The sequence below is a fragment of the Gymnoscopelus braueri genome (genome assembly GCF_963280865.1).
Source record: "Gymnoscopelus braueri genome assembly, chromosome: 21".
Classification (NCBI taxonomy): Eukaryota; Metazoa; Chordata; class Actinopteri; order Myctophiformes; family Myctophidae; genus Gymnoscopelus; species Gymnoscopelus braueri.
In genome coordinates this window covers 5,067,229-5,092,754 of record NC_137623.1, presented here as the reverse complement: position 1 = coordinate 5,092,754, position 25,526 = coordinate 5,067,229, and the positions used below count along the sequence as shown (strand labels likewise).

General features: G+C 42.4%; 2 protein-coding genes across 3 annotated transcripts in view; one reads left to right on the top strand and one right to left on the bottom strand.

The window, feature by feature from the left end:
* Positions 1–6,711, bottom strand: part of cdk13 (cyclin dependent kinase 13) — a 29,124-nt gene extending 22,413 nt beyond the window's left edge. Inside the window, exons 1-3 of the mRNA XM_080418083.1 lie at positions 4,125–6,711; positions 1,540–2,223; positions 323–490 (exon numbers count right to left, since the gene is read on the bottom strand). Coding sequence (XP_080274209.1) covers positions 323–490; positions 1,540–2,223; positions 4,125–5,494 — 2,222 coding nt within the window. The 5' untranslated portion in view covers positions 5,495–6,711. The remainder of the gene's footprint in view (positions 1–322; positions 491–1,539; positions 2,224–4,124) is intronic.
* A 3,796-nt stretch (positions 6,712–10,507) lies between these two features.
* On the top strand, positions 10,508–21,270 carry LOC308077430 (ADP-ribosyl cyclase/cyclic ADP-ribose hydrolase 1-like). 2 transcript variants are annotated; one of them, XM_080418116.1, is made up of 8 exons: positions 10,508–10,698; positions 11,571–11,697; positions 13,232–13,373; positions 14,179–14,267; positions 15,685–15,758; positions 17,907–17,990; positions 19,554–19,631; positions 21,140–21,270. In XM_080418116.1, the coding sequence occupies exons 1-8, from the start codon at positions 10,550–10,552 to the stop codon at positions 21,222–21,224; spliced, it is 828 nt and encodes a 275-aa protein (XP_080274242.1). In that variant the 5' UTR covers positions 10,508–10,549; the 3' UTR covers positions 21,225–21,270. The 2 variants fall into 2 exon arrangements, with proteins under 2 accessions (XP_080274242.1, XP_080274243.1); XM_080418117.1 differs by lacking the exons at positions 19,554–19,631; positions 21,140–21,270 and having other exon boundaries at positions 17,907–18,025.
* Positions 21,271–25,526: the final 4,256 nt, after the last annotated feature.

Sequence of the window (25,526 nt, the reverse complement as noted above, 5' to 3'; positions counted from 1 at the left end):
AATACATATCATTTTGGGGGTCCTTGACATGGAAAAGTTGGAGCATCACTGATATATAGCAACATAAGTTTAGACAATTTATTTAGAAGACATTTGTAGAATATATATTCAAAGATGTGCACACATTTTTACGATTTTTCAAAAATAGCAGAGCTCTATGAGCTTGTAGATCTGCTATTTTTTGAATAGCCCAAAGACATCTAAAGTGGCACAGATGCGTTCCCGGATTGAATGGGTTAAATCAGGCTTGACAATCATAGACAGCTCAGATCAATACAACATAAGTAAAACGACACAACACAAGCAGAGTCCAAAAACATACTTGGGCCTGCGGCGGAGTGCCTGTGCCTTTTTGTCGTCGGGCGGACTGCAAGGGGACGCCGTCAGCCCGCCAGGAAGCTCGGGGGGCAGAGGCAGGTCGGACAGGAGCTGGCGGACCTTCCGCTCTGGCCTCTTCTTCCCTGAGAGCAAGGACAGGGTGTCCCTGAGGCTGATATTATGAAAACAATGGAGGGGAAAAAAAGAAATGAGTCCCGATTCATTATGACGACATCAAAAGACACCGACACAATCGGACGTAGGGCTGTCGCAATTACAAATTTAAGTTGACGATTAATTGTCACTCGAATAATTGCGATTAGCAAATTAATTGTGTGTTTGGCATTGAACATATGAATACAATGTTTATTTCTGTTTGCATTTTAGGCTTCGTAATCAAAAATTGCAAAGAGCAGATATGGCAAATAAATTGACATTTAATAATGTAAAAAAATTGCAGAAATAGCTATTTCTGCTATTTTTTAATATTTGAAAATGTGTGAAAATGTTTCAACATAGAAACAATTATGACTATTATTATTATTTTAAAAAAAAAAGCAGAAATAGCTGATCACGCGTTGTAAGCTTGTAGATCAGCTATTTCTGCTTTTTTTTTTTATATATTTGAAAATGTGTGAACATTTTTCAACATGGAAACGATTGTGACGATTATGCAAAATTAAAGGGATACTTCACTTTCGGGCCGGGGACACATTTAAAAAAAATATTAAAAATAAATGAAAAAAGTTATGGAAAATTCATGGCCCCCTCACGACACGCAGTGTCCTACTAATGTGTGAGGGGGCCATGAATTTTCCATAACTTTTTTCATTTATTTTTAATATTTTTTTTAAATGTGTCCCCGGCCCGAAAGTGAAGTATCCCTTTAACTGCGATCATCTCAAATAATTTGCGAATATACACGATTATGTAATAATTCTGACCGGCCTATCATGGACGCCAATTAAACTGCCCTGCCAAGGTAAAGTGCAGTGACTACGAAAAAGAAAATCATTGAAAAATGGGTTTAAAAGTGATTCAACTGGTCGGCCAAATGAGATATCGGCATATAAGTGATATTACACTAATTGTACATCTGTTCTTGAGGTAATTGTTTATCCAACGAAAATCACGAAGGCTACTTTGACCTTTGGGATACACAAATAAGTCGGTGTGTCCAAAAACGTAGTTACTGCACTTTAGCTTGGCAGGGCAGAATACCTTTCCCCTCTGTCCATGTGCTCGAAGACATTCTGCGGCAGCGGGAGAGTGGACATGATGGAGGTGACGGTGGGGCCAGTCGATCGCTCCTTGACTTTGACCGGTCCCGGTGCCGGCGGCGCTTTCCTCTTGTCCCGACTGACGACGGAGTCCTCCTTCCCCTTTCCTCCATCCCTGTCCCGGCTGCTGGGCTGGTGGTGGTGCTCCGCGGCGGCCGTCCTCTTGGACACCTTGCTGTCAGCGGGGGACTGAGGCTGGCTGGACGTGGGAGGGGTCCTGGGACCCTTCTCCGTGGGCTGCGGAGGAGGAGGAGGAGGATGCGGCGGAGGAGACGGCGGACGGCCCCCCTTCCTGGCCGCGTGGTGGTGGTGGTTGGACTTGGGACTGGGCTGGTGCTGGTGGGGGTGGGCCGAGGAGGACAGAGAGCCCGCCTTGGTGGGCGTGGAGGCGTTGCTGGTGCCGGAGCTCTTGGCCCGGGCGAGCGCCTCGGCGAGCGCCTTGGCCTTCTTCTGCTTGCTCTGCTTGCTGAGCTCGGCGGCGAGGCTGTTCTTGAACGTGATGGTGCTGGGCGACAGGCTGGAGGGGCGGCTCCGCGAGCGCGACGAGTGCCGGTGGCGGCTGTGCGAGCGCGAGTGCCTCGCGACGGACGAGTATGGACTTCTGCTGCGCGACCTGGCAGAACGCCTGGAATTGGAATAAAATACATAAGTTTAGTTTTCATGTTTGGTACATGTATCATGATAGTTTTGAGCATTCAGTATGATTTATATTACACTTGCATGTGTAATACTAGCTCAATAAAGAACCTCTCACTCCGCTATACAGCTCCGAGATGAGGTTCTATGTCGTTACCTTCCAGAATCGGGTGAACGTCCACCAAGGCTCCGCTGTTTACCCTTTTGTATATGTTGTAGTATCCCAAAACTAATGGTAGATTCCAAGCCGCACGGATGTTTAAAGTTTGGAACGGAGCATAATATTTTAGGTCCGAAGCGAAACTACCCGTTTAAATCGCTTATTTAGTCAGTCTGTGGCCATGTTTCCCATTCAACCCGGAAAAACCCCCTACGTCCGCTGCCAGTACTGCTCCCGGTTTGGCTACAATGGGAAACATGGCCACAGGCTGACTAAATAAGCGATTTAAACGGGTAGTTTCGCTTCGGACCTAAAATATTATGCTCCGTTCCAAACTTTAAACATCCGTGCGGCTTGGAATCTACCATTAGTTTTGGGATACAACATATACAAAAGGGTAAACAGCGGAGCCTTGGCGGACGTTCACCCGATTCTGGAAGGTAACCACCTAGAACCTCATCTCGGAGCTGTATAGCGGAGTGAGAGGTTCTTTATTGAGCTAGTGTAATACATCTGTTAGATATCTAGTGTCAATATTTGACAAATGAATACTACCATAGTCAGTGAAGGCCATAGTACTACTCTGAACATGAAAGTGAAATTGACACGTATCAAACAAACCATTAAAAAGTGACCAGAAACGTTTCTTTAGGTGTGGATATCGAGGCGTTGTTTGGGATAGCAGACACTAGGCAATAATAGCAGGCATTGCATCACCAAATATTGAGCAAACTGCTGATGTTTCAGGCACTAGCCTGAATCGCAATTCCCTTTATTTGGTCAGGATTGAAAATGGAGTAGTGTAGTTAATAAAGTAGGTGTTTCACAGTGTTGTACTAGTATAACTATGTTATCAGTTGTGTAGTGGGGTGATAGTAGTCTCTCTACTGCTGCTCTGTCAACAGTAACACCCAATTCATTCCTTTTTCTCTTTTTTTCCATCAGTGGGGAGGGTGGAAAAAGAAAACGAAACTGGCTTTCTGGATTTCATCACCTTTTAACAGCCATGTTGGAAGCTGTGCAGATTCAACCAAACAAACACATAGTGAAGTGAGTGAGTGATTGATTCGAGAACAGTGGTTTTCAACCCTTTTCATATCAAAAGGTCCATTATTTATTCGGCATTTGAGCCACGGAACCACCGTTTAACCTCTATTATTGGATAAGGTTTTGTCCCACAATTCCATCCATGCTGTATTGATGTTGGTACCATTAGGAGAGACAACAGGCAAACGTTGATCAAAATAACAGTTCTTAAGTAAGTAATGCAGATGTTTAACCCATTAATACCTGGAACGCATCTGTGTCACTTTAGATTTCTTTGGCTATTCAAAAATAGCAGATATACAAGCTCATAGCGCGGCACCGAGTGCCGCGCTATGAGCTTGTAGATCTGCTATTTTTGAAAAATCGAGGAAAAAAAATGTGGATTTTTCTTTCAAAAAATTGTTAGGATTTAGAAGACATTTCTAGAATCTTCTCAGGTCTTAATGGGTTAACAATAATGTAACTCTTGAGAGTGTCAAATGAAACCAAATGGACCCGTGAGGGTCCATTTGGTTTCATTTTACACTCCCAAGAGTTAAAGATCTATATAATGGTCCATTTGGTTACCAACTCTCCATCATTTAAGCAGGGGACCACCTGGAACCCCCTCAAGCCTGGACCACTGGTTGAAAACCACCGTTCTAGAAGAACACAGGTCCTCCTATAAGTCATAAATATCTCACCTGACATCTGGACTCGGGCTCAGCGACTTCCTGTACGGGCTTCGCGATCGCCTGCGGTTCCCGTAGGGACTTCCACCGAGCTCCCCCTGTTCGAACGGGCTGTGTTTGCCGTAGCTGGGGGACCTGCGCCAGGTGGCCGGGCTCCCCGCGGGGGAACGTTTCCGCTTGTTGCCCGAATACGAGCTGGGCGACTTCGAAGCGCCGTAGGCTCCTCCTCCTCCTCCTCCGCCGTACAGCTCGGTGTCCCGGCCGTAGTACGTGGAACTAGGCGGCGGCGACGACTGTCTCTGTCTGTCTTTGTTCCCGAAGGTAGGAGGGCTCGTTCTCCTGGAGATCAGCTGGTTGTAACTGCTACCGCCGGGAGACTGGTAGCCAAACGGGTGTGACGACGTCCCAGTCCCGTAGGGACTTTCTCCTTTGAGCCCGGGACTCCTCCGGTGCGCCCTGGGGACCGGGTCTTCGCGGTCTTCTCGGTAGGACTGTGGAGCGTCCCTGTACGCGGACGGGGGCTCCTTGTCGGGTCTCTCGGATCTCGTTTTGCTTTTGTGCCGTCTGGCGGAGTCCTTCTTGTCCGTCTTATCCGCAGACACCACCGGGGGGGCCTGCTGAGACGACGCAGACGTCCTCTTCCCGTTTCGGTCACTGCTCCTCGTCGTGGTCTCCCGGTTGTTTTTAGCCACGTTTACGCCACCTCCACCACGGGCTGCTGCTGCTGATGCTTTCGGGTCTCTCTCCCGGCTCGGGCGGTCCTTTCGCCTGCTGCCCGGCTCCTTCTCCTGCCTGCTGCTGCTCCTCTCCGATGGTCCCCTGGTTGGTTTCTGCTCATCCTTGGTGGTGGCGGCGGCGGGAGGTGGTGGGTGAACGACGTCCCGGGCTCTGTGGCGCTTTCTCCTGTCCGGGGGGGTCGCTGGTCCGTTGTACTCGGCCGGGTCCGCCTCGCTGAGGCGCTCCGCCGACAACCTGTCGTGCGCGTGGTGGTGGTGGTGATGGTGGTGCGGGTCCACTTTGGGAGAGGGGCTCCCCGAGAAGCCCTCCGACTGGGAGCTCACGTCGTCGTACTCCACCAGGGTCCGAAGTTCACCCTCTCTGTGGAAGGCGCCTTTGCCTTCATGGCCATCGGCGTGCTGCCACGACTCTCTCCCTCCTCCTCCTCCTCTCGTCCCCGGTCTGTGTTTCTTCCTCCGGGACGCGGAGACGCGCCTCTTGTCCCGGTGCCTCTCCTCACGCTGGGCAGCAGCAGCAGCAGCAGCAGCGCTGCTGGCCGGCTTGCTGCGCCGGTCCTGCCCGGTCCCGGCTGTCCTGGCGGAGGCTCTCTGCTGGGCAGAGGGGCTTCTGCCCCGACCCTCACGAAGCACCTCCGAATTAGGCATCTTAATCTAAATGAAATATCAACAAGATTTGATATATTTACACACGTTTTCTTTCGTAAATATCCTCGTTTTACCACGCTGTGGTTATTTTTAGTGAAAGCTCCGCGCTCCTCGTTGCACGGTGGCTAAAACAAAACATTAGGCTAGCCGTAGCAGCAGGCTAGGCTAACGGTATATATTCCACAGGCAGCCAGCTAGCCCACCGACTAGCCTAGCATTAGCATCACCACCACCACCCACCAACCATCAGCAGGGCAGCTATGCTGTGTGTTATCCCGGGTGACGATCCGTCAGAACATGGTGGTAGCAGCGGCGACGACGGCCGCCGAACAAAGTCTCAATGAATCAATGATCCCACTCAGGTCGTCGCTGTTACAGTCAGTCGATAATCAATCTGTTGTTCCAGGTCTGGAGGACAACATCCCTCCCAGATTTATAGCAGGAATGCTAGGTGAATGTGGCTAGCTAGCTATAGCTAGCATGTGTGTAGACCACCTTCTCCTCAGACAGTCGCATTCCATTCCATGCCGAACACCAGGGTCCAAACACAATAATAAGGCCTGAACCAACACCCTTCACTTTTTACTAAACAGCTAAAGAAACGCCTCAAGTCAGTAATCAATAGATCCTCAAGTATCAGTCAGTTAATAGATCCATAGATCCACACGACGATGACGGGCTGAGGTGAAGAAGAAGAACAGCAGCTCCAGAACAACATCAACTTGTTCCTCACGCGCTCCATCATCATAGCAGAGCCTCAGTGACAAGGAAGTGGGATTATTATAGTCTCTGGACCCAGTAGAAACAACAACAAACTACAGTACCGACAGGAGTAGGACTACGGTACCTACTACGGTACCTAGACTACGGTACCTAGCGGCGCGAGCGCCCGCGTCTAGGCTAGTCCAGAGCCTTCTAGTAGGTCGCGGCGGCGCGAGCGGCGGCGGCTAGCCCCGTTAGCCTGGTTAGCATCCCCTCCCCGGCCAGGCGGCTTTTCTTTCTCCTTAGCCGTCGGGGAGTTCCAAGTCAACTCCGGGAACAACGTCCCGTTCCCGAGGAACAAAAAACACACAACAAACGCCGCTCAAAAAAACACGCACGGTTATCCCAGTCAATTCGTGCCGTTTTAGAAGATGCCTACATTTTTTTATGTCCGAGAAAATGTGTTTGAACTTTGTTCTCTTAAAGTGAGCTCTGACGTTCTACTGTCACACAGCTCGCGCTGCCCGGGCCCCGTGATGCTGCTCCACTGTAGGCCCCGTTCACTCACTGCGCTCTGCCGTGTGTGGACCAATCACATCCGCGTACGTCATCCGGTTCAGTGCGCACGTCATCAGCCAGTCAGAGGAAACCCCTCTACACTCTGTCTCTCTCTGTGTGTGTGTGTGTGTGTGTGTGTGTGTGTGTGTGTGTGTGTGTGTGTGTGTGTGTGTGTGTGTGTGTGTGTGTGTGTGTGCGTGTGTGTGTGTGTGTCTTAGCAAGAAGAGAACCTGGAGAGAACTAATTCATTATCAGTGTTGGGCAGTAACAAGATACTTTTGATATATATTACTGTGATATTATTATTATACCCAGTAACGAGTAGTGTAAGGTATTACTCTGCCAAAACAGTAATATTATACCATATTACAAAAAAAATAGTACATATTACATATTACTCAGGTTGTGTTGACTTCCTGTTGAAAATGTTTTGTTTAAAAGGTCAAGAGAGATTGCTGCTTTATTGTATAGCCTTTTTGGCTGATTGGTGACCTTATTATTATTATTATTTTTTTTTTAATTTATTCAGTTCTCAAAGGCCCTCATATAAGGTCATTTCGATCATGCATGCTCCTCATGGTATCACAACACCACCAAGGCCTTAAAAATAAGGCTCCCAAACATCCCAAAACAAACTAGTAAGGCTACTTCTTGGCCTCAAACACACAACCCATCTAACCCCTGCTCATTTTGCTAGGGTTGGATCATGGCTCAGAGTTGAGGACAGAGTACAGCAACTTACAATGGGCCTGGTCTAAATATTTCAAATGAGTAAATGAAGTCCACGATCACAACACCAGAGACAGCTCCACGGATCATGTTCAACCCAGATTTGGCACAACAAATGGAATGAACTCGGTCTCATGCTATGCAGCAAAAATGTGGAATGCCCTACCAAAAGGAGTAAAGGAGTGTAAAACCCTACTCACTTTCAAAACTGCCCTAAAGAAACACCTTCAGGAGGCTGCAATTCCAAAATGACCCCTCAAACCTCAACCTCCCTCCTTGAACTGTTTATTGTACATATATATATTTTTATTTAAACTAGTAACCTGTAAGCTGACTGTATGACGTTCTACATAGTAGTGTATATCTGTATGTGTTTTTTAAAATGTCATCATGATTTTAGTGCTTTTATGAGCGATTCATTTTAGAGGACCTTGTATTGTGAATTGTACTTCCGTGTACTGTTTCCATGTATTTCCAAATAAATAATAATAATAATAATACATACGATTTATATAGCGCTTTTCTAAATACTCAAAGTCGCTTTACATAGCAGGAAAATAACAACTTTATTAGAATTGACTAGTTAAAAAGGATTAAAATCTATAAAAGAAAAGTACAATAAAAAGGAGGGGCAGGGGTTGGGGTTTTATGTAGGGAATGCGATTCTGAAAAGGTGGGTTTTGAGTGTGGTTTTAAACATGGTGAGGGTGGGAGCAGCTCTGATGTGAGCTGGGAGTGAGTTCCACAGTTTGGGGGCAGCCGCAGAGAAGGCCCTGTCACCCCAGGTTCGTTTATTTGTCCAGAGGGTGTCCAGGATGTTGTCATCACCCGACCTGAGGGAGCGGGAGGGGGCATGGCGTTTGATGAGTACAGAGATGTAGTGGGGGGCCTGGTTGTTGACGGCTTTGTAGGTGGTGATGAGTATCTTGAAGTCAATTCGATGTTTGACTGGGAGCCAATGAAGGTCACGGAGGACAGGAGTGATGTGGTCTCTGGATCGGGTCCTGGTGAGCAGGCGGGCGGCGGAATTTTGTACATACTGAATAAAGTATTCAATCAATCAATCAATCAATAAAAAAGCATTAAGGAGAAATTTAAGAAATGGACCTCAACTTCTCACCAGCAGAGGGAGTCAAGTTCCACGAAGCTGGTTGTACAACACATGGGACTGAAAGTTAACCTATGACTAGTGGTGGACAAAGTACTCAGCCATAGTACTTGAATAAAAGTAAAAATACTCCTGGTCAAATACTACTCAGCTACGAGTGAACATTGCTCTGTCAAATATGTGCTTGTGTCAAAAAACTGGACCACTTACTTTTAAAAATGCTTAAGTACTGAAAATGCTTTTAAAAGTAATATTGAAACGTACAAGGGCATTTTCTTTTCAATAACTAAAATATAGACGTCCCCTCTTTGGAAAATATGAATAAATATAGGTTCTATCCGACAGCAGAGATATACTGTACTTCCTGTGTACTTCCTACACTGGAGTGTTCACACAGATGAGAGTTTCATAATTATACATATTCAACTATTGACTTATTCTCTTTGCATTATTTGAATTACGGGTTTATAATAAGATGAAAAGGCAGTGGCTAAATAGATCTCATGCCCACAATGAAACTGTTGGGGCCCAGAGGGGGAACTTCTGTTCAAACCTTCTTGAATTAGCACTCAGGTCACAAATGTGTTTTGTTCTTAGTTTATTAATTTTTCTCAGTTCTCTGTCTGCTGGAAATGTCTAGTCAAATGACGTGTGGTTTGTCCACACGTGTCTTTCCTAGTTTTCTTTCTTCACCATCACTTCAGTTCTTGCTGATCAGACAAATACTTACAGTAGAATAATGATGAGAGAGCTCTATTCAGTTCCATGTATGGTACACAAATACATGTGGTTGAGATTTCAGTTCCCTTTTCTCAGCTTTCCCAGGGTCTGCTGGAAAGGTCAAATGATTTATGGTTTGTCAGAAAGTGTCCTTCCAAGTTCCCTTTCTTCAGATGTTGCAATTTATTTTCCCATCAAAAATAATGTGTTGTTTACTATGTCTTTTGACTCATGAGGTCTGTTCCCAAACTCATTCAACTGATGTCTTGTCTCATTAGATGTGGTTGAAAAATAGGAGTAGCTTAATAAACAGGTAACAACACACGTGTACCATTGATATGCTGCTAGGGTCAATCCTGTGTTAATTACTCATTTGTTTGTGGGGCAGTCTTAACCTACCCCCCCTCCCTCCTTGAACTGTTTATTGTACATATTTATTTTTTTCCCCCAAACCAGTAACCTGTAAGCTGACTGTATGACGTTCTGCATAGTAGTGTATATCTGTCTGTGTCTTCTTAAATGTCATCATGATTTGAGTGCGTGGGGATCTCATTTTAAATAAGCCACTGAGCTTTTATGAGCGATTCATTTTAGAGGACCTTGTATTGTGAATTGTACTTCCGTGTACTGTTTCCATGTATTTCCAAATAAAGTATTCAATCAATCAATCAATCAATAAAAAAGCATTAAGGAGAAATTTAAGAAATGGACCTCAACTTCTCACCAGCAGAGGGAGTGAAGTTCCACGAAGCTGGTTGTACAACACATGGGACTGAAAGTTAACCTATGACCAGTGGTGGACAAAGTACTCAGCCATAGTACTTGAATAAAAGTAAAAAATACTCCTGGTCAAATACTACTCAGCTACTAGTGAACATTGCTCTGTCAAATATGTGCTTGTGTCAAAAAACTGGAGCACTTGCTTTTAAAAATGCTTAAGTACTGAAAAGTACATGCTTTTAAAAGTATTATTGAAACGTACAAGGGCATTTTCTTTTCAATAACTAAAATGTAGACATCCACTCTTTAGAAAATATGAATAAATATAGGTTCTATCCGACAGCAGAGAGATACTGTACAGGCCTACTTCCTATACTGGGGAGTGTTCACACAGAAGGTGATTGGCCCGCCTCACTTGGTAGCAAATAAAACCCACATCCACTTGACTCCAGAGTTCTCACACTCACAGCAAGGAACAAGCGTTTGTTTTGAGAAAACATTTCACGTAACATTTAAAGATGAACAAGAAGCTATGGGTTGGTCTCTCAGTGCTAGTTATTGTTGCGAGCATCAGCATCGCCCTCGGTGTTGGACTGCATCATCTCTTCAAGCATCAAATCAAGCGTCGATTTCTTGCCAAATGCAAGGAGTTCACAGGAAGACGAAGGTAAACTGTTCTATCACTTCTGTTCTCATTTTCAGGCTATAGTGGAGTATTCTTTTTGATCTGACAGTACTGTTGTTATTTTGTGTAGTTATTTATTAGTTATTTAGCAGGTTTTATGCAGGGATCAATAGCACTACATTAACACCCCATCACTGCGGCATCACAATTAGCTACTTAAGTCTCTTCTGCATCATAAAAGGAAAAGTGATCGAAACAGTGAGTTCAACCTGCTGACTGAATCTGAGTGTATGTATAGCAATTGTATGATTAAGAGTGCTTCTAAAGAGATTTCAGTAGAGGCCGTGCGCTGCAGGTGAAATCAAATCAAATCAATATTTATTGTCACATCAGGTAATATGGGTGATATTCTTACATTTTCAAACACTTTCAAGATTTTGCTTAAGTGTTCCAAAATAGCACATGTACAAGCTTGCATGTGAGGTGGTAAATCTGCTATTTTCTAAAATCTAAAATGACACGTCTATGCTTTCCCGGTATTAATGGGTTAAACAAATTAATGATTATAAAACAGAAAAAAAGGTTTAGTCACAGATACTGTATTTATCTATACAACGAGTTAATGACAAGCTGCCCGTCTTAATATGGGTAACAGTGGCCAGTGTGTCGTCTATGTATTTATGTCTGTTAACACAGTGACAGGAGTGAAGCACACTTCCTGCAAAGGAAGTGGTGTAGAGCGTTCGTTTTCATGTTTCCCAGGGGTCCTTGGAGGGGGGTTCCAGGCGGCACCGAGTGCCGCGCTATGAACATTTCAAGCGAACTCAAACTCTGGTGCAGAGCCTGAAACCAACTTGCTGTCTTTGCAACCATGAGTTAGTCAGCTAAACTTTCCCATTGATCCCCCTCCTCAGTAATGACTGTGAAGAGATATGGAAGAAATTTGAGAGCGCCTATGTGGGCAAGGATCCATGTAACGTTGAGATGAAACACTATGAGGATCTCTTCACTGCAGAGCCCTTCGATGCTGCATGCAACAGAGTAAGTATCAGTGGTGTAAAGTAACTAAGTACTTTTACTTAAGTACTGTACTTATGTACAATTTTGAGGCTATCATTTTACTTTACTGGAGTATTTCCAATTTTCAATACTTTTACTTCTACTCCACTACATCTGAGGAAAGCTTTTACTCCACTTTAGTTACTAGTTATTAGTTACTAGTAACTTATTTTTTTATTATCATTACAAAACATACATTAACCAATTCAGCCCCATGCATACTTAGGCAATTTGAAAATAGCAGATCTACAAGCTCACAACGCGTCGATTAGCTACATGTTGTGAGCTTGTAGATCTGCTATTTTCAAACATTTTCAATCATACATTTGGAAACTTGTAAAATGGGACATTCTGCAAACTGAATACTTTTACTTTCAGTACTATATTTTAATGCGAATACTTTTGTATTTTTACTCAAGTACATTTTGAATACTCGACTTTCACTTGTAACAGAGTAGGCCTACTTCTACATGGCAGTATTGATACTTTTACTTAAGTGCAAAATGTGAGTACTTTTCCCACCACTGGTAAGTATACTGTAGAATGGGAGAGGTCTCTTTGAGACTGTGTTGTCTCTTTGTGACCGGATAGATGGTTAAAGTATTAAATTACCATAGTGATTGTCTACACCAGGGGTTTGCCTACTTAAATACAAATCTTGAATGTCCACAAAGTCATTTTTCGATGACACGAATGTCCGGTCAGTCAAACCATAAGATCTACAAAATGTATATATTTATACAACTACAACTAGAACAAAAAGATTTAGTCTAAAAACCAGCAAGGTGTCCTTTTAACCTTCCACCTGGATCTTTATGGCCCTCCATTTGGATCTACCAACCTGTCTGCATGTACCATAGACACACAGTGGTTTAACGTAACTAAGTACATGTACTCAAGTACTGTACAATTTTGAGGTCATTTTTTTTGTTGAGTATTTCCAATTTGCAGTACTTTTACTTCTACTCCACTACATCTCAGAGGCAAATATTGTACTTTTACTCCACTACAATTATTTGAAAACTTCAGTTACTAGTTACTTTGTAGATTTTGATTATTATTACAAAACGTACATTAACCACTTCAGCCCTATATACATTTCGGCCATTTGAAAATAGCCGATCTACAAGCTCACAATGCCATATGTCATATACTTGAAAAAGACCGAAAGGGTCGAAACGTCGTATCTGCTGTTTGTTTGAATAAACCTTGGAGCATCAAAGTGAGTTGTGAGCCCTATTTTTGTTCCTTTAAACTTTAACCACAGCATCCCTATTGTGGGGCTAACATTCTGCAAAAAAATAGCAGATCTACAAGCTCACAACATGACGCAACATGACGCAACTTGACACGCTGTGAACTTGCAGATCTGCTATTTTAGGTGAAGACATTAGTGTACAGCGGAAACAGAAGGGGTCCTAGTATAGAGCCCTTGGGGAAAGTATATAAGTGTTTTAATTGCATTTAAGAAATGCCTCCTGTGTTCAAGTGTGTTCATTCTCTGTTTCTGGCTTAGATGATGTTCTGGAGTAAAACAAAGGCTTCTGTCCGTGAAATCGCCAAGAAGACAAACTGTTTAACTCTGGAAGACACTCTCCTGGGCTCTGTGCTGGATGAGGTGTCTGATCTGACCTGGTGTGGAAAGAAAGGCAGCACTGGTAAGACTCTGGAGTTTTACTGTTATAACAAATGATGTGATAAACATCGCAAGTCTTCTAAATAATGGTCGGTGGTCAAAGGCCTATTCCCTACTGGTCTGATACTGTGTGGTTTAATAATACCATAAATTGGCATACAATATGATCATATGTGAAAGTCAGTTGCCAAGAACAACTCTAGGCAAGAGTAAAGGAAAGGAAAGTAAAGAAATGTACTAATATTTATATTTGTAAATTTGTGATTTAACATCATTGACACATTTGTCAAAGGTTATTATTTGTTGAGAATATTCCTAATTTCTTGACCAATGGTTACTGATGGTTACTGACCAATGGTTACTGATTATCAACTGAATTATACATTGTTTTCTTTATTTCTATCTCTGTTTTCCTTTTTTCCCCCCTTTTTTTTCCTATATTTTTATCCCACGATTTTGTAACCCTTATTTTTCACCCGGTGCCAATTTTCTAAGTGATCCTGGGCGCTATACTCCCCTCACCAGCCTAGGGAGGCCAGGGCCGAGCTCATGCCTCCTTCAATGCATGACAGCCAACTGACCTTCTTGTCACCTGACAGGGGAGAGTTTGTCCGGTAGGACGTAGCGCGTGGAAGGAACACGTTATTCCAACCAGTTCCTTTCCCCTCCATCAGACGCCCCGGCTGTCATGGGGGAGGCGGTATAGCGACCAGGATTACTGCATGTTTTAGTGAGGGTATTAACTACCCTGAGAGACACAGGGAGAACATGCAAACTCCACACAGAAAGGCCCTTTCGCCAACCCTCTATTCTCTGTTTTCCTATAGAAACATTGACCACTGGGTGTCCAGCCTGGGGCGACCAAGATTGCCCTAACAACGCTAAGCATTCATTCTGGAACAAAGCCTCTGCTGGAGTAAGTACCTAACAAGACTTAACCCATTAAGACCGGGAAACCACCTGTGTGTCATTTTTTGATTGTTTTTCCTATTCAAAAATAGCAGATCTACAAGCTAATAGCGTGGTAAGAGCTTGTAGATCTGCTATTTTTACCAGGTGCAGCCTGGTCTAGGAAGAGACTGTATACTTGTTACTTTCTCAACACTTTCTCGACACTTTTTCATCATTTTTGTTCCCCCCCTGGAACAACATATTTTGAGATGGGGGTCCGCGGCTAAATACATATCATTTTGGGTGGTCCTTGACATGAAAAAGTGTGAGAACCACTGATTATAGCAACATTTAAAAAAGTAAAAAAATAATCATACCCAGTGTGAAGTGGGCGGTGTGGTCACAGTGGTCATCAGTGATGGAAGTTCACTTAAAGAAAAGTAATATTGTGGACCAACCATTGTACACCCCTAACTTAAAAAAAAACATAAATGTGTTTTTTTAAAGTGCATAGTCCTATTTATAGGGCTATGCACATGTTTCACTAGCCAATCACAGTCCTGAATAGACTGTGATTGGCCAATCACGGTGCAGGGTTAGGGGGGGTACACTGGTGGCCAATCACAGCGCAGGGTTGGTGCAATGGGTGGGGGGGTCCAAACCTCACTTATAGGGGCAGTTTCACCGCCCAAAAACCATAAATGTGTTTTTTTTCTACAAGCTCGTAAAAGAAAACATAAATGTGTTTTTTTTAAGTGCATAGTCCTATTTATAGGGCTATGCACATGTGTCATGTGTTTCACTAGCCAATCACAGTCCTGAATAGAGTCAGCCAATAGATTTGCATTGAATGTGTAGGGGTTAGGGGTGTACAATGGTGGCCAATCACGGTGCAGGGTTAGGGGGGTACAATGGTGGCCAGTGATTTGCATTGAATGTGTAGGGCTAGGGGGGTACAATGGTGGCCAATCACAGTGCAGCGAATGTCGATGTCCAAACCTCACATATAGGGGCGGTTGCACCGCCCAAAAAATAAAAAACTTTAGAACACATTTGTAGAATCCCCCAGAAGCAAAGATTTGAATTAAAAATTATCACTTTAAGAAATATATATGTTCAAAGATTTGCACAAATTTTCACGATATATATTTTTTTATAGCAGATCTATAAGCTTGTAGCGTGGCACACAAGCTTGTAGATCTGCTATTTTTGAATAGCCAAAGAATAATAAAATAATGGTTAAAGTGGTTACACAGATGCGTTCCCGGTTTTAATGGGTTAAACATATGTACTGCCTCCCAAAGGCTAGAATCCATATCTGATAAATGTTCTTACAATATAGACTGCCATGTTAAGACATTTCCAAAAGTCTATACAATGCATAGATTACATTCTGATGTTTTCCCCTGCCTCTTCCTTTTGACACTCTATGATCTCCTTAGTTTGCAAAAGCTGCCTGTGGTGCTGTCACTGTTTTGCTCGATGGCGATATAGCCACACCATTCGATCCTACAAGGTGAGTTGTGCTAAACGTCTTCTGTTAACCCATTCAATCCGGGAACGCAACACGTATTATGGTCCATCCTGAACCTCAGACTGGAGCACAAATGTCTCTGTAAACAAACTCTAATTATGATCGTCATATCTTTGTCGAGCAGAAACCTCTTATCTCCATATTTTAACTTTGTTTTTTTCCTGCTTGATCATACTAGTACAGCGTCACACACAAGAGCATAAAAAGTAGATCTGCAAGCTCGAAACGCGGCGCAAAGCGTTTTGAGCTGGTAGATCTGCTGCTTTTGAAAGTAGCAGATCAAAAGCTTAATTGTGTATATATTATACACAATTAAGCTTTTGACTGGGTGCCCTGCAAGTCATAGTGTGCAGACTATTATTTTAGAATATTTAGTAAATGAATGCCCTACTTTGACATACAAATCTAAGTGTCCTTGAGCACGACACTGAACCCCTACGGCTTCTGATGAGCAGGTTGGTGCCTTGCATGGTTTCCTCCGCCATCGGTGTGTGAATGTGTGAATGTGAAGTACATCGTAGAGCGCTTTGAAGGGCCGGAAAGACTAGAAAGGCGTTATATAAATGCAGTCCATTTACCATTTACCATGTGCACAAGATGTAACAATATAAAACGACCTTGAAACTTGAACCATGAGTTTAAGTAGCGGAAATAGTGACAAGCACACAATGCATCGCATAGCGACAGAATATTCAGCTTCTAGATCTGCTATTTAATTTTTTTTTCAGTGAAAGTGGTCAAGTGTGTTTGTGGGTTTTAAAAATATTTAAACAATTAAAAGAGCTTGTGACTAAATAACTACAGTGGAACACAGGTTATTTTTCCATTTCCTGAAAACAAAACAGTTTTTGACATGCAAGGTTTCTGTTTGATGCTGACGATGTGATAAAACTGAAGAGCCCACAAAGACAAGAAAACCACTTCCTTCCGTTGTTGATTGCAGTTTGTTTCTTTAGACACCACCACTTCCTGAAGAGTCTGTCAATGTGCTGTTGACTTTCTGCTTTGTAGCACATGTAGTTCCAATGGATTCTGCAATAAAATAATATTTAAAAAGAAACATGAACTCTTGAGACAGAGTATAGCAAATATAGATGTTGCGTAGTACAGACAAGACACATTTTAATGTATGACACTTGTAATGCTTCCACATTTTAATGCATTTGTGTAATTAATCATACCCAATTGGCCATTGGTCATGTGTCAGTGTGTATTATATGCACTGCTTTCTGTGATCATGTTCAATGTATATCATGGGTTTCTCTTTGGTTTCACTTCCGTCTGAGGAAGGGTGAAAGCCTGCAACGTCACAGCAAAACTGAGGTGCAATAAAGTATTTTGTAGGCCTTACCTCGATTATTCAAATCATCGACTAATCGATCGAGGGAGTCCCGAGTCGACTGCCAATAATTGGCCGAAATATTAATTTTTGTATTCATTATTTTTCGACTGAGAGATTGGCCTAATTTGTTATATTGATTAACTAATAGTTTGCCAAAAATAGGATATACATCATGATTTATTGGGAGAAACCAAGCAAGTATGTTGTATGTTAAATCAGACATTAAGCACCCCTACAGCCGAAATGGAATGTTCCTCTATTGCATCTTTTTTGTATGATTCAACTGCCAATCTCAATCGAATCATGCGGGGGAAAAAATATATATATATATTTTTTTTCACTCAGCACCTGCTTTAGATGTGCATGTATTTCCTTCTTGTCATGTTGCTCTTCCCATGTTGTTCAGCAGTTGAAAACTTTGGTTACCAGTTACTTTGCAGATATAAATTATTATATTATAAAACATACATTAACCACTTTAGCCCTATTTTATACATAGGCTAATTGTAAATAGCCGATCTACAAGCTCACAACTTGTCGCTTTGCAACGCGTTGTGAGCTTGTAGATCTGCCATTTTCAAACATTTTAGTCTTGTACTTTTGATACTTTAAGTATGTTTTGATGCCAATACTTTTGTACTTTTACTCAAGTAACTTTTTGAACACAGGCCTTTTACTTGTAACGGAGTATTTTTGTATTGTGGTATTGCTGCTTTTGAGTAAAATATGTGAGTACTTCTTCCACCACTGGTTATGAACGACCCTCAAAGTTGTGATCTTCTTCACAGCACACTGGCCATGAGAGAAGTCCCAGAGTTCACCAGCAAGATCACCAGCCTCACTATCATTCTGCTCAGCAAGGGCAATCCTACGTAAGATGTGCAATTATCCTCTCATCATACTGCATGGGAAAGCAGTGGTGTAAAGTAACTAAGTACATGTAATCAAGTACTGTACTTAAGTACAATTTTGAGGTATTTTTTACTTCACTTGAGTATTTCTAATTGTCAGTACTTTTACTTCTACTCCACTACATCGCAGAGTAAAATTTTACTTTAACTTTAATTACTAGTTACTATGAAGATTTTGTGTCGGCCATTTGAAAATAGCAGATCTACAAGCTCACAATGCGTCGCGACGCGATGCATTGTGAGCTTGTAAATCTGCTATTTTCAAAATATTTGTATATATTAAAAAAAATGTGAAATGGGACATTCTGCATAATGAGTATTTGTATTTCTACATTGCAGTATTGATACTTTTACTTAAAGACAGGGTAAGTGATATATATATATATATATATATATATTTTTTTTGTTAAAAGGTTAAAGTACTATATTGTGATAGTAATCATTGCTACAGAGCGTTTGTTCGGTCACAGGGGTCTCTCCAATATAGTACATTTTCAGGTAGGTGACAACATTTAAGCCAATCAGGAGAGAGCACTGAAAGAGCTGGAGAGACATGGAGACTCCTTTTACTGAACAAACACTCTATAGCAATGACTACTATCAGAATATAGAGCTATTTAACACTTATTTTAACCAAAGTAAATCACTTACCCTACCTTTAAGTCAAATATTTTAGTGCTTTTTCCACCACTGTGGGAAAGTATGATCCATGTTTCCCATGCAGTATGATGTAATTATTATTGATGGTTATTTCTTTATAATTATGTCGCTTCTCAAAATGTAATTTCTTCATGTGTGCTGTTGTGTTATATAGTGTTATATCATTGCTGTCAGGGCGCTCGGGTGGTGCAGTGGTAAAGTCCCTGCCCACCTCCACGGAGGTTGTGGGTTCAAATCCACTGTGGTGCATCCGGCTTTGTCGGGCGTCTACACGAACACAATTGGCCCGTGTTCGGGGGATGGAAGCCGGGCGGGGAGGAGGAGGAGGGTCATATCGGTCATTGCATGTACTCCTATAGGTTGGGACGACACCCGTCAGCAGGGAGTGTTGGGCGGGAGGAGTAGTCCTTCCGGTGGGGGCTCCTCACTGGTAGTGAGTCAGTAGGATACAACAGCAGTGACAACACAGACATGTGTGTGGGGGGGGTATTAAATGGCATAACTACTAAATTGGAGAGAAAAAGGGGCAAAAATTTATTGGCTACCCTAAAAAAATAAAAAATTGCATTCCATATTTTAACTTTTAGGGTTTTTTGTACATTAACGCCCTATTTGATCTCACTACAGCGCCACACGAAAGTTTCAAAAGTAGCAGATCTACAAGCTCGAAATGGTACGTTTTGAGCTTGTAGATCTGCTATTCATTTTAGCTATTTTTGAATTTGAATCCTGAAAAGTAACAGTTTTGGACATATGAGGTTTCCACCCGACAGAGACGAATCATGTTCATTAAAAGAATACAAATAAAGTCTAAAAGATCTGTGTAAAATAACAATAATCATGTTCATAAACATTTTTATTTAGGGCAAATTGTGACAATCCATCTGTACAAGTCTTGTGCAAGAGCCTGACTGCAAAAGGACTTAAGGCTACATGCGAGGTGTAAGTATACAATGTGTTGTGAGAGGAGGTCAGTTGTGTAAAGTAACTAAGTACATGTACTCAAGTACTGTACTTAAGTACAATTTTGACATATTTCCAATAGGTTGGGTACCGATATTCGGTTCCAAGTAGGAACCTAATAAGAAATGGCGGGTACCGGCCGGGTACCCATCAAAAATATGTAATTTCGGTTCTGCATATCGGTTCCTAGACGCGCTAAAAGCCGTTCAAACAAAGATGTTTAGAAGACCTACACAAACAGCACCACAAATCCTAGTTGCGTCTCTCGTATGGAGGAGTAGAGAGCTGCTGCATTTTGATGCCTATTCTTTTGTAATTTTACTCAAGTACATTTTGAATTCCGGACTTTTACTTGTAACAGAGTATGTCTATATTGCAGTATTGATACTCCTACTTGAGTACTTTTCCCAACACTCAAGTCTTTACTTATAGTCCATGGGCCAGATGAGATGTTGGTATCACTCATGGTGGCAAAGGTTACTCATCATTTTTGAGAAGCTCTATGTCTGTAGATAATATTTTGGTATGATAACCCTTCCTGAGTCACAGCTAAATTAGTGTTATCAGCTGCTAAAGTTACCCTCCCCCATTGAAAATGTGCCTTTTAGACGCAGGTGCATATCTTGGTATAGGCTCATGTTCAGGACATATTTCAATATTCTTTACTATAGTGTTTGGTATCATTTTTAAGGGGACACTTTGAGCTTTCATTCAAGCCCTTTTGTGAAATGTATGACAAGTACAGTATTCACATGGAGCTCTTCAAACCTTTAATAGCACACATTTTTCCACCATTTTCGCCTAAACCATATTTTTTCTTTTAGTCCTGTGACAACAAGAAACATCACAGGCACAAACCTCCCAAAGCATTGATACAAAAGGTTTTTCAATTGATTCTGGTACCTCTACGCATGCTTGAGAACATCCAAAAAATCCAGGAAAATACACATCCCAGAAAGGCATCATTTTCAAGATGGCGTCCAAGATGGCTGCTGGGAGCTTAAAATGGCTATAATATAGCCATTTTAAGCTCCCAGCAGCGATCTTGGAATAGTATTTGAGATATTATCTCAAATACTATTCAACTTAGAAAGGTGGTTGTGGTGTCTAACCCTAGGTTCTGGGGCTCAAGGAATGTGACTGAGTCAGTGAAATTACCATCAGTTAATCATTTATTGCAAAATCCAACATGGCATCCGTCCCAAGGTGATGTCCCATACGTATAAACAACAAATGAACACTCACTGTCGAATGTAATGTCACAAACAGTTTTGGAAGCATGTATCTATTACTTATAAAATTACTTAAATAACCACAAAGTAGTCAAGTTATCCAGTAAGCCAGGTTTACCAGCCCATTATAGGCACTTGTTGTCTTATACAGTCACTGTTCATTGCCATCTCCTGACTCCTCTGGAAGAAACTTCTCCTTGAATATTTTGGTTATGTGTACTTTGTCTGATTGGTTTCCTTTTGTTTCTTTTATAGTTCATCATCTCCATCAATTCATCACCACCTCCTTGCTCTATCTCTGCTTGTATTGCTTGTACTGTTTGCTGAAATAAATATATAAGTACTTCTATATATCCATCTGGTCCACTGGTCATACTGTTACAGGTATCCTGATGCCTGAGTATTATTACACCACAAACTTAGTTAGTCAATTTGACATGGTCCTTTGAGGCCGGAATATTTGGCCATCAGGCATAGACCAGAAATATTAAAACTGACCAGATGGAAACAGTACGGCAAAGTTTATGGCAACAGTACTGGAGCTCTCATTACCAGACCTTGTATGCACAGCCAGCACCTGGCTATCCTATAGCCCAGGCTACCACGGCACCGGCTTCGAATGCTATCAATGCATTGAATGGGAGATTATCACGTTTTATCAGACCATTGAATGGGCGAGTAGGCGACGAGTAGGCGATATACTGACCTACCCGCGATTTGTCAGACCATTCATTGGCCGTAATCAGGAGCTACTGACCTACTCGGAGGCGGAGCAGTCCCCACAACATGATTTATGATTCTGTGCCTATCGGTACATAACTCCAACGGCACTGAGTAGGCTCAGGCGAACGTCACAACGTTTGGGATGGCAACTCGCTCGCTTTAGCTCACTCGGTGGTCCCTCACGTGGTTCCAGTTCGCCTGAGACTGCGCGCCTCCGTCATGGTCCGAACCAAAACCGAAACTGGACTTTTTAAGTCATCTCCGTCGGTAGGTCAGTATGTCTTGATAACACCCAATGAATGGTCTGATAAATCGCAGGTAGGTCAGTATGTTGCCTACTTCGTCCATTCAATGGTCTGATGAAAGGTGACAATGTCCCATTCAATGCATTGATAGCATCCCAATGGGGTGACCACGGCTAATGGCTGCTCCCAGCCACAGAGTCATGGGGCCTCCCAGCAGTACTCAGCCCAGTCGGCCCCCCCAGCAGTACACCTCCCAGCAGTACACCTATCAGCTCCAAACTTCGCCCAACAGTACCAGCTCCAACCTTCGCCCAACAGTACCAGCTCCAACCTTCGCCCAACAGTACCAGCGCCAACCTTCGCCCAACAGTACCAGCTCCAACCTTCGCCCAACAGTACCAGCTCCAACCTTCGCCCAACAGTACCAGCTCCAACCTTCGCCCAACAGTACCAGCGCCAACCTTCGCCCAACAGTACCATCGCCAACCTTCGCCCAACAGTACCATCGCCAACCTTCGCCCAACAGTACCAGCTCCAACCTTCGGCCCAGCCATACGCAGCCCAGCCGCACCTGGCCCAGCCTCCAGTCCAGCCGTACCTGGCCCAGCAGTACATCGGCCCAGTCGTACGTTGCCCAGCCATACGCTGCCCAGCCGTACCCGGTCCAGACACCGGCCCAGCAGTACGAAGACCAGCACCTTCCCGTACAGTACGCAGCCCAGCAGCTGCCAGCTCACCTCCAGGCGACTCCTGCGCCTCCTCCCCCCAGTGGTGCCTCCGGTCAGCTCCTCTCCGGCACCAGCCCCTCCGCAGGCGTCCCCTGCATCTCCTCCACCGGTGCCTCCAGCCCCAGGGTCCTCTCCGGCACCAACTTGAGTAAAAGTACACACGTATTGGCATCAAAATAAACTTAAAGTACAAAAAGTAAAAGTAGACTGCAGACTGTCCCATTTCAAAATGTATAAAAAATATATATATTTTGAAAATAGCATCTACAAGCTCACAACGAAAGTATATATAGGGATGAAGTGGTTAATGCATGTTTTGTAATAATAATCCAAATCTATAAAGTAACTAGTAAAGTTTTCAAATAATTGTAGTGGAGTAAAAGTACAATATTTACCTCTGAGACGTGATGGAGTAGAAGTAAAAGTATTGAAAATTGGAAATACTCCAGTAAAGTAAAAATTCCTCAGATTTGTACTTAAGTACAGTACTTGAGTAAATGTACTTAGTTACTTTCCACCACTGATGAACATACATGTATATATTGTCCAGAATCAGGACAACACTGGGAGCCTCCTTCCAGTGTTAATTTCTATTATTGAAATTGTGGATCAACTTGATCTTTGCAACTTTTTGCCTTGTGATTACATTTGAAATACTATTGATTGATTTGCTGAAATGAGCCACTGGGTTTGGATTTTTGCCAACCTCGGCATTGGCTACCTCTTTAGTAGGGATTCACGATTATATCCGTAACGAATCGAAATCGGCCGATATCGGCCGTAAAATGCCATATCGGTATCGAACCGATCTAAAAATAAACCTGATTATTTTCACCGATATTGAAGACGCAATAATAATGTGACCGAGAGCAGTCTGTCTGCCTGACTCTGTCTCTTTAAGAGAGTCAGCTGTGGCTCCTCCACCCTCCTTCACACAAGCTCTGCCTGCCTTCTCTCACAAAAAGACAAGCAAGCCAGTGCATACAGAGAGAGAAGTAGTCAAACTAACAGCAAACAAACTCTTAACGTCCATAGTTCATACCAAGAAGAACAGTAAGAGAGGGTTTCTTGTACATCTTAAATTAGATTAGAGTAGTGATACTGCGGAGGATATGTGTACATTGCCTCGTTATTTAACATCAAAGTAACAAGCACTCGTTACTCCAGTGCAACCAACCGCCGCTTTTGAACAAGCAAGCTTGTATATTTGACCACAGAGAATGAGCACAAATTAACTCTCAGCTGGTAATGTTTCTGTCTTTGACGACCTGTTGTCCTGGAATGTGTTCTGTAGTGTAGGAAGCAAGCTGTTGCCCCCCCCCCACTCCTAAACTCACTGCTGATGTTATAGAATGTTAGATAGTGATAAACTAAACAATGATTGTATTTATGGTAAGATTAGTTTGACACACACACACACACACACACACACACACACACACACACACACACACACACACACACACACACACACACACACACACACACACACACACACACACACACACACACCCAGTGAGTTGTGATTGGGAGAGCTGGGGGCTTTATTGTTTAGAGCAGAGGCTAATGAATTTAGGCAACAGACAATGTTAATAACAAACGAGATTCAATGATCTTAGTTTCATAGGCCACATAACATGGTTTTGCGTTATACAACGATTCAAATAATTCTGTATTAAGCAATGGCTTATTATAGCATAAACAAATGATGTCATAGTTAATTTCGTTACTTAGAATATATAATTAATGTATTTATTCCATAAATATTTTTCATCACAGTAGAGTTAGTGGGGAGGGGGGTTTACCATCAACTTTCCCCAGCAAAACAAAAATTGTTAAATAAAAGAAATCATCAATGAGCTCAATATAAATATAATATATCGGTATCGGCCGATATGACCCTGCAAATAATCGGAGATCGGTCATCATTTCATAATCGTGCATCTCTACTCTTTAGCCTTTGCTTTTATAATATATTTTGTTTCATGTCGACTTTGGCTCATTGTTGTCATGGCTACTTTTTAAATATGCACATTTTCATTAAAATCCTCATTTCCTTTTTTTTACTTTATCATTAAATTCCTTTTCATGCCTTATTATGTAAAGCAGTTTTTGAATTGCATTTGTGTATTAAATGTGCATTAAAAAAATAAATGTGACCGCTTGCTTTTGAAATGATAAGCATACCATCTGTTTTGTTCACTTCTAATAAAATGTTTTCTTCAAATTCAAGTTTATTTGTGAAGCACTTATATATTATTCAAATAGTCAATACCAGAACTAGGTGGCCTATAGCAACAGCATGTTAAAATAGGCTTCATATCGATGGCCAAAACGCAAAACCTCCTATCTGAAAAATTAACATTGTTGGGAAAATGAAAAAGAAAACTACAAAATGTTGTATCTTTTTTGCACAATGCTATTTTTTTATGATACCCATCACATAATTCACCGTTTCTGGATTTCTGGATTATATTACAATATTATATGTGAATTACACTGATCTCATATTGCAAATGCAGATAGGAGGTTTTTCCCCACTTTTCCTGGATAATTCTGCAGATAGGAGCTTTTGCACTGTGATGTTAAGTGATTGCATAACTAAATAATGATAAATAGTACAGGCTGTAAATACATACATTTACAGCTGAAAACAGTTGCATCAGTGGTGTGGTCTAGGTTTGTTTTCTGAGGTATACAATAATCATTCCCTGCACGAGATGCGTGTGGTCGTGGGTATACGCTAGGTCATTTTCAATGGTATGAAATGGTTAGTAGACTGTATACGCTTTTTTCCAAAAACAACAACAATTATGTGGACTACAAAACAACTGGCCCAGGCACCCCTCGACATAATCCCCCCTATACCCTCAACTCCACCACCTGAAATACCCCCCCACTCCCACAACCCCCATTCCCCCCAACCAGCACAACACACCCCCCAAA

Bases quoted from the DNA above. Each gene is read 5' to 3' on its own strand.
- LOC308077430 (XM_080418116.1), top strand. From the start codon at position 10,550: ATGAACAAGAAGCTATGGGTTGGTCTCTCAGTGCTAGTTATTGTTGCG. The intron at 11,698-13,231 runs GTAAGTATCAGT...TTTCTGGCTTAG, and splicing joins TCGATGCTGCATGCAACAGA to ATGATGTTCTGGAGTAAAAC. The intron at 19,632-21,139 runs GTAAGTATACAA...TTTCTTTTATAG, and splicing joins CTTAAGGCTACATGCGAGGT to TTCATCATCTCCATCAATTC.